The sequence below is a fragment of the Dreissena polymorpha genome, chromosome 13 (genome assembly GCF_020536995.1).
Source record: "Dreissena polymorpha isolate Duluth1 chromosome 13, UMN_Dpol_1.0, whole genome shotgun sequence".
Lineage (NCBI taxonomy): Eukaryota > Metazoa > Mollusca > Bivalvia > Myida > Dreissenidae > Dreissena > Dreissena polymorpha.
In genome coordinates this window covers 26849236-26865044 of record NC_068367.1, presented here as the reverse complement: position 1 = coordinate 26865044, position 15809 = coordinate 26849236, and the positions used below count along the sequence as shown (strand labels likewise).

Below are 15809 nucleotides of genomic sequence, written 5' to 3'. Positions count from 1 at the left end.
AGGCTATTCTATACCTGTTGTTTTTTTATAGCGCCCTGCAGTAAATGAGCTCAAAACCTATAACGCGGATCCGTTATAACGCTGTTTCACGGCTTGGACCCCATTGACCGCGCTATATTGGAGTTACAGTGTAATTAGTTAAATCAAAAATCATGAAAACAAATGACTAAATATCAAATCACGATAAGTTGTTATCAGGGATCATATTTTTTTCGGTTTTGTCGGTCCTAGACCGATTGGGGTCATGAAAGACCGATTGAAAATCCCAAACAGTCGGTCCGATTCTGTTTGCTATTAAATTTCCCATGTCATGAAATTGATTACACAGTGTACATGCTAACACACCCTAATGACATTCTTATCTCGATTAGATGTGATAAATCATTCGCTGCAGTCTCTAATCCGGTCAGGACCGGTTTGTTGAACGTCAGGCCAAGAATCAAAAACTTGTGAACAGCGGATTAAAGACGCATACGAAAAGACGCGTCTGAATGCACGCGCTGTAACTAAACAAAACATGCCGATACATTTTCCACCAGCGTATTAATCCGGTAATATAATTATGAATGAAAGTCGCGGATCTGATCGACAGAACAGCCGGAAGTTATTTTTATGGGCGGAACTTCACAGAAAATAGTACACAAGAAAAATTATATACATTGAATAAATCTTTAGTAAAACCGTGTTAGAATCGAACTAATTCGTGTACTTTATACTTTGTTGTTGAATAACTCACGACCGGAAAATTATTAGATGCGTGGTTTCAAATGCTTCGCTCTCATGTTTAAATCTCTACGCATCTAAACTATCGGACGTGGGTTATTTGACAACAAATTATTTCTTAATTATTTGGTTTGTTGTTGTCAGTAGCCAACCTACGCACAGACATTTGTTTGGTTCAGTGCATTTTTGTAAGATATTATCGAGTCGACAACAATTAAAAACATCGGTATAGACTTACACAGATTATTAATATTGACATCGATGAAAAAAGTCTGATAAAACAGCACACGAAACAACAATGAAATATCAAATGATAAAACCAGTTGAGAAAACTCGTTCTGTTTAAAAAAAATGCCTAAGGGAATTTTACTTGTACATGTATTATACCACCTTCATGAATGGCAAAATCAATGGTATATATTTTAACGTAATTTGTCATGATTTCGGATACACATTTTCGGATACTTTTCCCCATTTATATCCGGACCGATTGATGTTGCGGGAAAATATGATCCCTGGTTGTTATAATTAAAACAAAATCATCAAGATAGCAAAGAATCATGTTGCATATCATGTGAAAATGTCAAAGTAATTGTAAGCAAATCACACAATTAAAGAACAGAATTGAACATGAAATTAATTTAAAATAATTGTGACACTCAAAATTATAATGGTGTGATTGTGTTCAATAATATGTTGTCATTAATTATAGGTATTGACTGATCAAGGTAATCTTTTAACACATATTCCACACAAAAAAGTTAATCTACCTGTAATTCTTCCCTTATTAGGTCCATTTTTTCCTCATATTCTTTTCTGAGCTGCGTTAAAGTCCTGTCATGTTCGTGTTTTAAATGCGATACTGTCTCTTCATGCCATACAAACATGTCTGCTTTCACCTTCTTTTCTGCTGCAAGTTTCTCTGCCTTTGCTTTATCCAATTCAGCCTTAAGTTCAGTAACTTCCACTTCATGATCTACTTTCATTTTTACTATTTCTTGTTCATATTCTTCCTTCAGCTCAGCAATTTTGTCCTCATACTCTTCACGAATCTTGTTCTCCAAGCCACCGTGACTCTCACTTTCTGACTGCAGCTCTTCTAGTTTCCCTGTCAGCTCTTCCAGTCTGGTCTCATAGTCTTGTTTCAGATTCTTAAAAGATCTAGTGAATTCTTCAGAGATCTCATTGTAAATCTCATTCCTCACTTGATGAGAACCATTTGAAGAACTACCCAAAGCCTCCATTCCCGATTCAGGGGAAGCTCGTAATGGTTTGGTCTTTTCATGTCTAATGCTATCACCATTTAGTGAAATGCCCTGAGGTTTTAAAGACAAAGGCAATAAAGGAGTCAAAGGCACTGGTCCCACTGTGGATTTATACTGAGCAATTTCTTTTTGCAGAGAATTAATCCTTTCTTCATATTCTCTGCGAATAGTGGAAACATATCCCTCATAGTCTTGAGGGACTTTGGATCTTTCTTGAGAAGGAATGCGATCAAGAGACCTTGAACGTGCTAGAACATAAGGTGGGGATGATTGTGTCAGTTTTTTCTTTGTATCCATGTCTTTCTTTTCAGTTTCATCGACAATATCTTGCAAATGTCTCAATTTTGTTTCATATTCCTCAGTCACATTTTGCAATTTATCTTTAAACTCTTTGGCTAATTCAGTTCTTAATCTTTCCCTCACTTCTTTTTCATCATCACTTTCACTAGATTCCTTATCATCTTGCGGAATTTCTTGGCCCTTTAGGTTTTCTAACTGTTCATTCAACTCACTTATTCTTTCTTCATACTCATTCTTAAGTTTGTCTATAGACTCCTCATATTCTTGTAGTATTTCAGCCCTGATCTGTTCACGTAAGTTTTCAATTGCTTCTTGATCCAAAGTCTCAGCAGGAGATGTAATATGATCTTCCAGATGATCTTGGACTTCATCTTCATCTTCCTCAGCTATTTCAGACTCAATGGCTTCAGTTTCATACTTTTCTTTCAATTCTCTTAGCTGTTTGTTGTGTTCAGTCTCGATAATGTCTAGTTGTTGCTTAAGCTCTGACTCAGTTTGTTTGTAAATCTCTAACTCTAGTTCTTGTTTTTCTAATTTTTCATTCATCTCATCTGCTTGCTGTTGCAGTTCTTCTTCCAACTGAATCTTAAACCCTGCTTCTAACGCTTCAATCTTTGCTCTATTCAACTTCTCCAATTCTTCTTTCATTCTCATAATTGCTACACCATGTTCATCAGCCATTTTAGCCATCTCATCTTTGATTTTTTTATTCGCCTCTTTACTGACAGACAATTCGTGCTCAAGTTCTTTAACCTTATTTTTCAATACTGCAACAAGTTTATCATCACCAGTTTCAGAAAATTCTTGGTCCTTTTCACCTTTCTCCTCTAATGCTGCCTTTTCACTTACTAAAGCACTTATTTTGCTATCTTTTTCAGTAAGTTCCTTTCGCAATTGCTGTATTTCTTCCGTTTTAGCTCTCAGATTCTCCTCATTTTCTTCAAGGGTTCTATTATAGTCCAGCATTTTCTCATGCAGGTCTTCAGCACTTATGGTTTCTGCATCAACTCTCTTCTTCAATTCATCGATTATCTTCTCTTTATCTACAATCAAATTTGTTTCATTATATTTTCATTGAAATCATAAAACATAAGATTCAACCATGTAAAGCATTTGAGGTCATAATCCCATTAAAAATTTTTAAAAATCCTGAAAAAAGCATGCACAAAAATTAAAGACTTAAAGAGCAGCAAATGCTAAATAAGCCAGTAATATATCATTCAAAGAAACACAACTCTTCAGTTCAGGCATCCCATTTATTACTTAACATGGCAGAGATAATAGCCAAGTAAAATTTCAATACGAAATTTGCTCTGTCCAAAATTTTAAACAAGTATGACCTACTGAAAAGCTGACCATATAAAATTTATTTTGCCATCCACAGCACTGACTCTGTAACAATTGGGTGGTCTTACGAAAGTTACAATTATCAATGGAGAAGTTTTCTGACCTTTAAGTTTATTTTCTAAAGATTTAATTTTCGACTCAAGGCTGGATTCTGATTTAGGTGGGGTGGAAGGCGGAGAATCAGCGTCCTCCTCGTCGGATATCGCCGTCAGTTTCGTAGTGTGCCTCACATAGTCTCTTTGTTTGCCTGGAGATGTAGGGATGGCAGAAGGCAGGTCACTGTTGGAACCACCACTGGTCTCTTGTTGAAGCCTCGCCAGAAGTTGCTCATGCTCCTGGCAGAAGAAAACAAGAGATGTGTTTGTAAGAAATACAATGCCCCCTATTGCGCCGCTTTGAAATAAAATTTCAATATATCATTTGACAGGTTTACAAATTATCTCCATTTTAAAGCTTATTACCTCCCTTGGATTGTATTTTTTGACTTTTGACCTTGAAGGATGACCTTAACATGTACAAAATCACCTTTCATTTAATTGTTCGACCTTCTTCTAGCTTAACCAACACTGGATCAAGACTTTTAAGTAAATATTGTCCAGAAATAATTCGGCTTCTAACAGTTAAGGAAAAACGAATTAGATTATCCAAGAAATTAATTTATACTAAAATTGAATATTTAATTGCACCGGACATGGCTTGCCAGGCAAGGTCAAAACTTTCAAATAGTACACAAATATTGCCAAATTCAGGGGGGTAGAAGGTTCATTCTAGTTTTTTCAAGTTTTTTCAAGGACTGGTGTTGCAAGATAAGGTCAAAACGTCCAAATATTTAAAGTAAAATTTCCAATTTCAGGGGCCAGAGAGTTCATACTTAGGTTTAAATGAAAAATCAAGATAAATTCTTTAAACCATCACCACTCCGGACAATTTGACGCATTCAAAGTCTCTTAGGATATCAAATTAAATTAAAAACCTTTCTTGCTAGATTCAAGTTTTAAAGGCTTTATTTCCAACTCTAAGGTGCTGATGAGCAGCAAACAGAATAAAACCTGAAGGGCCTGTGAGCTACTTGCAGGCTGTTCCGGATTTATGCTGGTTGCATATAGCCATTTTCACTTTACTTCTGAGTGAGGAAAAATTAAGTACCTGTTTGAGCTGCTCCATGTTGATGGTCATCGTGGAGACCTTGTTCTCGTAAAATGAACGCATGCTGACGAGCTCTTCTTCATAGTTGGCTCCCAACTCAGCTCGCACCAAGGTCTCTGTGGAGGAAAGTGAGATAATGAACACAAAGAGAAATTATCATAAAGTGACAGAAATGAATACAAAGAGAAATTAGCACAACAAAGGAGACATTATTGCATAAACAGAGAATGAACACCAAGAGAAATGAGCACAAAGTGAGGGAAAGAAACACACAGAGAAATTCGCACAACAATGGAGAAATAATCATGACATTTGAGAATGAACAACAAGTGAAATGAGCACTATTAAAAGTGAAAAAAAGAGCATAAAGGAAAGAGAGAAAATGAACAAAAAGGGAAAAAAGAATACTAACAAATATGAATGCTGATGGTTATGAAAGAAGCAATGGTGATAGTAATGGGGATGATATGAAATATGAAAACGACAATTATAATTACGAAAGTGACAACATCATTGATAACAAGGGCTGTTTGTAAAACATGCATGCCCCCCATATGGGCTGTCCGTTGTAGTGGCAGCCATTGTGTGAATACGATTTTTGTCACTGTGACCTTGACCTTTGAACTAGTGACCTGAAAATCAATAGGGGTCATCTGCGAGTCACGATCAATGTACCTTTGAAGTGTCATGATCCTAGGCAAAAGCGTTCTTGAGTTATCATCCGAAAATCATTTTACTATTTCGGGTCACCATGACCTTGACCTTTGACCTTGTGACCTCAAAATCAATAGGGGTCATCTGCAAGTCATGATCAATCTACCTATGAAGTTTCATGATCCTAGGCGTATGCGTTCTCAAGTTATCATCCGAAAACCATTTTACTATTTCGGATCACCGTGACCTTGACCTTTGAGCTAGTGACCTCAAAATCAATAGGGGTCATCTGCGAGTTATGATCAATCTACCCATGAAGTTTCATGATCCTAGGCGTATGCATTCTTGAGTTATCATCAGGAAACCATTTTACTATTTCGGGTCACCGTGACCTTGACCTTTGACCTAGTGACCTCAAAATCAATAGGGGTCATCTGCAAGTCATGATCAATCTACCCATGAAGTTTCATGATCCTAGGCGTATGCGTTCTTGAGTTATCATTCAAAAACCATTTTACTATTTCGGGTCACCGTGACCTTGACCTTTGACCTAGTGACCTCAAAATCAATAGGGGTCATCTGCGAGTCATGATCAATGTACCTATGAAGTTTCATGATCCTAGGCCCAAGCGTTTTTGAGTTATCGTCTGACAACCACCTGGTGGACGGACCGACAGACCGACAGACCGACCGACAGACCGACATGAGCAAAGCAATATACCCCCTCTTCTTCGAAGGGGGGCATAAAAATGATATTGATGACGATTGGACGAAGACGTTTTATGGAAAAGAGTTCTTTTGATTTCTATGCAACAACAAAAAAAGACCACATTGGCTATGTTGACACCTCCTTAAATTAACGAAAATGTCATTAACCCAAAGTCATGAATGACCAAGAAAATGGTCACATAATTACCTATATCTTTCATGCTTTGGGTTCTGTTTAAAAAGTCCCGAAACTCTTTCATTAAGGAATCCATGTTTGACCTCTAGACTTTCCACAAAATATAGCACGTCTTTTCTTCACATCCCATTATTCAAGTCCAGCCTACTCCAACACATTAGCTATTATAGCTCATTCTTTTGTTTTGTTTACATTTCATCTGAATACATACCCGACAAATTACAATAACCAACTATGACAATAACAGTTAAACAACACATCATAATATGAGTTGTGTTCTGAGAAAACCGGGTATAATGGATGTGCGTAAAGTGTCGTCCCAGATTAGCCTGTGCAATCCGCACAGGCTAATCAGGGACGACACTTTCCGCTTTTATGACATTTTTCGTTTAAATGAAGATTCTACTCAGCAAAAATCCAATTTAGGCAAAAAGTGTCTTCCCTGATTAGCCTGTGCGGACTGCACAGTGTAATCTGGGAAAACACTTTACGCACATGCATTATGCCCAGTTTTCTCAGAACACACTCATATAAATAAGCCTAGCTCTGGTAAAACAGAACTTAATTCATAAGCGTAAAGCGTTGTCCCAGATAAGGCTGTGCAGTCAGCACAGGCTATTCAGGAATAACGCTTTCCGCTTTTATGGAATTTTTTCCTTTAAAGGTAGTCTCTTCTCAACGGAAAATTAATCAAGGTGGAAAGTGTTGTCCCTGATTAGCCTGTGTTCACTGCACAGGCTAATCCGTGAGGACACTTTACGCACATGCCTTCAGCCCGTCTTCACAAATCAAGGCTCCAATAAATCCTTCATCCCCATGCAACAAATGGCATACCTGATCAGAACTAATATCAGAAAATACTCAACAATATAACATACTGAAGATATGTTGCACATTTCAAGGTGATTAATTATCTTTTTCACTGGGGGCAGATATCAAATATCACTTAATAACAAGTAGCAGTAAATAATGGCAGAAAAACCAACCCAACTCTACAACAGGCCAACAAAAGGTTATCAGAGAACGAAATTAGCATTAATTCTTTTGACAATTTATAAATTACCAACTTCAAGAATAACTATTTTTACTACATCAATATCACATTAAAAATAAAAATAAAACAGACATAGGAAACAGCACTATCCAAAACTGGAAATGTATACAGATCATCAACAAAATTTACATGAATACCGGACGTAGACAAATTATGCAGCTGAAGAAAACAAAAGTTGAATCTGTACAATATTAAGCAATAAATAAAACCCTTCTAAGCCATCATAATATTCTTGGGCCAACACTTTGCCCTTTGACTATTAGTATTCACTAATACCCATTGACCTGATTTGTCAGAGTTAAAGCACAAAACTGTTTAACATGTGTCAAAAAAATAGTCTTCAACTGAAAATGGAAATCCTGCACACAAAAAACAGAAGCAGAAATCACAAGACATAGTCCAAACAAAAAGAAAACGCACTCAACACTCTTTCAGACCATTTCAAATTGCACCCTAAAGTATCAAAATCATACGACACAACTGGAAGACTCCATAGACTCCATAATTACACGAGACAAGAAAACTCCAAATCAATCGGATCACCATAAAGCCACCATTAAGTCAACATAAAGTGAGATACTACATTCCACGTATCCGCAGCACCATGTACACTGTCAACTCCGAAAATAGCCAATAATGGCATGAGAAGGACTATTTTATACAATAAACTTGCTTTCAATGAGACAGGTATTACAAAAGTCCCTCTTGCATGCTGAAATAGATTTTCTTCCAATATTAATACTGTGTAGCATTGGAGAATTGATCTACTGGGTATACTATAGAACATTAAAGGTACACTGACATATGCAAAGCAGATTTTGTTCAGGTCAACGTGGCTAAGTGGATTTGTTGTCCGAGTAGAGACTGCATGGTTGGTCACAGGTTCTTTTCACCACTGTGGGAGTGTTCCATAGATCTCCCTTAAAGACACCAAGTACACCAAGAGAACGTCTCAATAAGCATTTGGCTTTCAATGCAATCGCTCTAAAAAAAATTTGCTTAAACTTTGCAGATTTCTTGCAGACTGAACTAGTTTTTCTTCAAAATCTTGAAGAACCATTGCAAATTGACTTAGAGGAATATTGACTACAGAAATTAAAGCTTCTTTGCTACACACCATGACTGAAAGGCGCATTTCTTGTATATGGTACTGCATTTTCTTCCAATATTGTTAGCTTAAGATGTTTTAAAGAGTTTATTTATCAGTGCTCTTATCAAATCCTACAAGGGACTGTATCTTGTAAGGAGTGTGTTGGTAAACAAATGTTGCATAGTGAACAAACATAAACACAACTATGAGCTTCACAAACATAATGCAATATTTATTTTACAAAGATGTCAACTTTAACTTTATAACTATATGGATGAAAACATTTTAAAAGTGTTACAGGGTTCTTAATTATTTTCAAACTCATTCTTAGACAATGGCATAAAGAATAGACATTGAGCATTTTGATATATACATGTACAGTCTACAAATTTCCTTATGCCATAAATACATTTATCTAAATTAGGAATTGCGTTATATTGTTAAATTCCATGCCATACGGAACTACATTCAACTATTAAACCACTACAGTTTCAATATTATTACTTCAACCCTTTGGCTCTCAGAAGCAAAGTGAAAATTGCTATATGCAAACAGCATAAAACCAGAGCAGCCTGCGAGTAACTCGCAGTCTGTTCAAGTTTAATGCTGTTTGCTGCTCATCAGTAACTAAGAGTTGGAAATGAAGCCTTTAAAAATTGAATTTAGTAAGAAAGGTATTTAATTAAATGTAATTTTCTAAAGTACTTAACAAATGCGTTGAAATATGTATCTAAGTGGTAAAGGGTAAAATGCCATTTGGAACTACATTAAACTATTAAAACACTACAGTTTCAATAACATTCCTTATTTTTGCCTTACGTCTAAGAATGGGTTGTTCAATATGGGCCCAGAAATGCAAAACTTGTCAGTGGAACTAAACAACAGTTCATGTATTTCACCAGATATTTTCCAAAGAAAATGAACAGCACAAGGTTTCCAATTACCATAAAACCACAGCCAACTTCATGGAAACGGGCTCTGATTAATTTTGTCTTCTGCACACATTAAGTTGCATTAGCATTGTGTGCACATGCTAATGACAATCTAATTAAGAAGCCACCATAAGGCAGGCCTATCAATAGGGTCAGGAGCTGGTAAATTCCTGGCAACAAAGAATGGACTAAGCCACTAAGGTCAGGGCATAGAAATATCTGGTTATCAACCATTTGCTAAGAATTGTTATCCTTTACCACTTAGATACATATTTTGATGCATGTGTAGTATTTTCTAAGATAAATTTAATTAAACACTTTTCTTATTAGATTTAAGTTTTAAAGACTTCATTTCCAACCCAAAGAAACTGATGAGCAGCAAATAGCAGTAAACCTGAACAGACTGCGAGTTACTCACAGGCTGTTCTGGTTGTATGCTGTTTGCACATCCATGTAGCCATTTTCACTAAATTGCTTCTGAGTGGGAAAGGGTCATAAAGAGATGTGCAGCTGTTTTCAAAACTTTCTTGATAAAATGTACATGCATGTACCGCTTCACTGCTGCAGCTTACACAAGTTAATATACTAACCCTTTCAATACAAAAATAACTGTAGCTTTTACATGCATGGCCTAAAAAAATATTTGACATTCGAACATTTACTAATGAAATACATGTGAATGATGCGAAGTTAAAAATAACAAAGAATATCACAAGTGATGTCATTTTATTTAAGGTATCAGAATGTTAGTTTTAAAGTTTACTGATCATAACAAACAGTTAACAGTGTGTGTGTGTGGGTTGGGGGGTGGGGGGGGGTTTCGCGCTAAAATTATTACCAAATCTCAACTTCAAACAGTCTCTATTTTACACGAATTACAGTGTAAAAATCCCAATTGAACCTTAGAAAATATCACAATGTATTGAAAACACTTTTATTCATAATTTTACAGAATTTGTAAGCACAACAACAACAACACCACCGATTTCCTTATTTAAGTCAAACACTGAATACTTGAGACTGTACTAACATTATGACCAGACCCAAGATCTTAATTCTATGCATATAATGATGAATATACTAAGCAATTCAAAAGATCAAAACAGTAACATATTGAAGTTGCTTCGTACCTTCAATTCCATTGCAACTTGGATGTGCATGGCCGTTGACAAGACTATGTTCGTGTTCAACTTTCTTACTATGCTTTTCTTGCAGAAAACGATCCACCACGAAATTCACTTTATACATTTTTGCTGATAGTAATATTATTTAATAGGTTTCCAGCAAGTGATTCATGAACAAGTTCACTACATACATTTTTGCTGTTTGCGATTTTATTCAATGGTATTGTAAGTTAAAGTAATCCACCACTTGAAGATTTTTAAGGTATACCATTAGTACAGTAAGTGGTTCATAACCATTTTCAACTAAGCATAAGTTGACCTCATTTCTTCATTATTCCATATAAGAATAGTAAGCACTTCATTTTATAATAATACCACACATTAAGGTTCATATAAAATACCATTTTGTTCATGAAATCTTCACACTAATTCTGTTTATCAATCAAATGTCTCTTTTTCTGTGCAGCATTCAAGATTTGTGTCCACATAAATAAATTCCATTTCTTCAAATAAAGTGTTTGTTTCAAACATTATTCATATTGCAAAGAGCAATTTGTTAAACAAACTTTAATATATATTTACGGCAGTTGCAATCTTATCAGAGTTAATATGCAACATATTTTAGCATCTCCTTGTAACACTTTAGCTAAAACATCATGATTATTTAAGAACAATTGTTAAAGTGGCATCCAAATCCATCCGTATCTAATGTTAAATTTGTCTGGTTGTACACATTATTCTCAATGACCTGATAAAGTTCAGAGGTTTTAGATTTTTCACTTCAAAAATGGTGATAATCTATGTTGAAGCATATGATTGTGTATGTTTAAAGGCCTTAATTCATACCCCCATTATCAGTGAGAAAATTAAGGGACAGTAAACCCCCTGGGGCAATTGTTTTGTATGACCTGTTTTCAATAAAGTGTCCAGTGATATCAGTGTCAAAATGATGTGCTACTGGTGAAAATGCTGGGACACCATGCAGCAAATATTTGATATTGGATACAGATCTTCAGATGAAGTGATAACGCAACAGTAGTTAAATTGTTGACATAGAATCTTATCCTTTTTCTTGCTAGGCAAACAAACAACTCCTTTTGTTAGCAAACTTGGTAAAATGTACAAAAAAGTGCCTCCTTTCAATCTTCTTTTCTTACTTAATAATATGTGATAATGCAATTATGTGTTTTTTTCAAGGTAGTTGGCCAAAATATTCAAGGTCAGGAAGGAAAAATTGTGTTTAAAGTGGTTGTAATGAAACAAAATAACTTAAAAAGAAACCATAGTAATCTTACGAATAGGTGATAATGTATTCATTAACATTTGCTGGTACATCTAATGACATGAATAACTGTGTGGCTGTATTAGCAAGGCATACATGTAAAATATATATTGACATTTAGAAAATTCTTTGAAGTACACATAAAATCCATTGGTAATTTCCTTTTGTGAATGTCTTTACAGATGTATGGTAAACCACAGAAGAAATGTATCGTACATGCATTTCAATTCTGTTTCTTCCTCTTCAAGTCTGATCTCATTTTACACATTTTTACTCTTCAAGAAAAATTACACACCATTTCAAAAATGAACAAAGGAAAGCTTAACTGACTTTTATTTTATTTCCTAGCAGAACGTTTTGTAAAACGTATTGATGTCTCACAGAGATTCTGACATGTCAAGAGAATTCCAAAAATCTTGATAAACTATGCACTATTAACTAAATTCAGGGAAACAAAACATACACTTAAGTAAAGGTTAACCATTTTCACTGGTCACAAACACACATAAACACCAAAATCTCCATATTTCTTTGTTTTTAGAACTGACACTTTCCTGTCAGAAACACAACAAATACTGGTTTGTACACAATATTTATTATGATGCACTCCTTACACACACATGCTAGACATCACCTATGGTAGCTCAATCTGTTCTGACTGGTTGCTCATCACCATGTTCTATTTTTAGATCAGCTAGCAGCCGAAAAAGGCTTATCAGGCCTGACTATCCATTTAATTAGACATTTGGATTATTATTGAATATTATAGATACAAAATATTAAAACATTTCTGCATTGTAAGCCAATATGTAAGATCCAGTTTTCTGATACTAAATAACAGACAAAAGCCTCTTGCTTGTCTGCTTACAAAAATGAATACTGGTATCTCAACCCTTTACCACTTGGATATGTACTTGTATTTTGATGCATTTGTAGTCCCTTAGAAAGTGAAATATAATTACAGACCTTTCTTAATACATGTAGATTCAAGTTTTCAAGGCTTCATTTCCAACCCTTAGATACGGATGATCAGCAAAAAACATTTTCACATCGCTTCTTATGGGGGCAAGGGTTAAACCACATAAACTTTAGAATATAAATTTATTTTCATTTTTGCTATTTAATGGTATTTTATGAAGACCAAGAGATGTGTTTGTCAGAAACACAATGCCCCCTACTGCGCCGCTTTGAAGCCATATATTTGACCTTGAAGGATGACCTTGACCTTTCACCACTCATAATGCGCAGCTCCATGAGATACACATGCATACCAAATATCAAGTTGCTATCTCCAATATTGCAAAAAATAAGGGCGATGACGGATTGACGGACTGACGGACAGTTTAACTGCTATATGCCACCCTACCGGAAGCATAAAAAGTTGTATTGGCAAAATGGAAAATGGCATAATTTATTATGCAATTGCATCACATTAAATGATTTTACCTCAAAAACTGGATGTTTAATTGATTTTTTTTTTCAATTCTCATAAAATGTTACTGTGACCATGTGTAAATGAACACAGTTTAAGAAATACTGTAAAATTGATATTTCAAAACTACATTCAGACCATGAAATGAACAGTTTTTTTTTTAAAAGAAAATCACCAAAATGTTACCTCTTCCGAGATTGATGTCTTACTTCAAATTCATTTGAACTATTTATAAAAGATATGTTTATGGGTTCAAAAAGGATAACTTTGGAAGATACCACCAAGAGATAATCAATCCATTATCAACCTGCAGAAAGTAAGTAACAACTGGGGGCATTGCACGGCTCAATCAAATACAATGTTACAACCTGTAAGATGGAATCTTAATCACAGATCCCTTATCTTATTGGACTCTTGAAAAAGGAGAACTGGTTCCCAATGAAAAGCAGATGTGTTTGTTTTCCAGTAACAAGTGAATGGTGGAGCTTTAACGCAGCTGACATTAGTTATATGATGATGATAAGAAAGAAGATCATAATAATGTAGAACAAGAGCACCGCCTTGCGGGTGCAGACCGCTCATCTATTTTCTTTTTAAAGGTGAAGGGACTCTCATTTTCAATCACAAAGGAGGGAGGACTGGAGTGAAGAGGGGTGTATAGTGTGGGGTTGTGGACATTTATTACATTATCTCCCAAAAAAGCGGAAAAAAAATAAATAAATAAAAAAATCGGGGGGGGGGGGGGGGGGGGGGGGGGTTGGGTGCGATGGTTGGACGGTATTTCAAACATAACCGTTTTAAAAAAAAAATGGGGGGGGGGGGTATAGTGTGAGGGTGTGTTGATAATTTGTGAGATGATCTTACAAAAAAAAAAAAAAAAAATCAAAAAAAAAATTGGGTGGGGGGTGGGGTGGGGGGTGGGGTGGGGGTATAGTGTGAGGGTGTGGTGGTCATTTGTGAGATGATCTTAAAAAAAAAAAAAAAAAAAAAAAAAATTAGGGGGGGGAGGGCACGGGGGATGGTTTGGGTGAAGTCTATTGTGGTATGTCAGGTAAGAGTAGTTTCATCAAAGTATCAATCAAATCTAATCATAAATAAAGAAGTTATGGCAGTTTTAGCAAAATTTAATAATTTGACCTTGAGAGTCAAGGTCATTCAAAGGTCAAAGTAAAATTCAAGTTGCCAGGTACAGTAACCTCATGATAGCATGAAAGTATTTGAAGTTTGAAAGCAATAGCCTTGATACTTCGAGTGGATCGAAACACAAAATTTAACCATATATTAAAAGTTACTAAGTCAAAAAAGGGCCATAATTCCGTAACAATGACAACCAGAGTTATGCAACTTGTCCTTTTACTGTACCCTTATGATAGTTTGTGAGTGTTCCAAGTATGAAAGCAATACCTATGATACTTTAGGGGTAAAGTGGACCAAAACATAAATCTTAACCAAATTTTCAATTTTCTAAGTATAAAGGGCCCATAATTCCGTCCAAATGCCAGTCAGAGTTACATAACGTTGCCTGCACCGTCCCCTTATGATAGTTCATAAATCTTGCAAGTATGAAAGCAATAGCTTTGATACTGTAGGAATAAAGTGGACCTAAACACAAAACTTAATCAAATTTTCAATTTTCTAAGTATAAAAAGGGCACATAATTCTGTCAAAATGCCAGTCAGAGTTACATTACTTTGCCTGCACAGTCCCCTTATGATAGTTAGTAAGTGTTGCAAGTATGAAAGCAATAGCTTTGATGCTTAAGGAATAAAATGGACCTAAACACAAAACTTAACCAAAATTGTCAATTTTCTAAGTATAAAAAGGGCACATAATTCTGTCAAAATGCATGCCAGAGTTATCTAACTTTGCCTGCCCAGTCCCCTCATGATAGTAAGTAAGTGTACCAAGTTTGAATGCAATAGCATTGATACTTACTGAGAAAAGTGGAACTAAACGCAAAACTTAACCAAAATTTTCAATTTTTTAAGTATAAAAAGGGCACATAATTCTGTCAAAATGCACGCCAGAGTTATCTAACTTTGCCTGCCCAGTCCCCTCATGATAGTAAGTAAGTGTACCAAGTTTGAATGCAATAGCATTGATACTTTCTGAGAAAAGTGGACCTAAACGCAAAACTTAACCGGACGCCGACGCCAACGCCAACGCCGACGCCGACGCCAAGGTGATGACAATAGCTCATAATTTTTTTTCAAAAAATAGATGAGCTAAAAACAAACAAAAGTAAACAAGAAGAAAAGAAGGAAAAAAGAAGGCTAAATATCAAAGTAAATAAACACCTTAATATTCAACTGAATTATTTTACTACTTTAAAATATACATGACAAAAAAATACACTACTAAATTCAACAAAAAATACCTTTGTCAGAAACACTATGTCCCCTACTGCGCCGCTTTGATTTATTTATATATTTTTATCATTTGGCAGGTTCAGATAATTATCTCCCTTTAAAGCTTATTATTTCCCTTGGATTTTTTTTTTACCTTGACCTTTCACCACTAAAAATGTGCAGCTCAATGAGATACACATCCATGCCA

General features: G+C 35.4%; 1 protein-coding gene across 1 annotated transcript in view; it reads right to left on the bottom strand.

Moving 5' to 3' along the window:
• Window positions 1–15809, bottom strand: part of LOC127855708 (A-kinase anchor protein 9-like) — a 477990-nt gene that overhangs the window by 347080 nt on the left and 115101 nt on the right. Inside the window, exons 12-14 of the mRNA XM_052391486.1 lie at window positions 4782–4897; window positions 3739–3970; window positions 1494–3331 (exon numbers count right to left, since the gene is read on the bottom strand). Coding sequence (XP_052247446.1) covers window positions 1494–3331; window positions 3739–3970; window positions 4782–4897 — 2186 coding nt within the window. The remainder of the gene's footprint in view (window positions 1–1493; window positions 3332–3738; window positions 3971–4781; window positions 4898–15809) is intronic.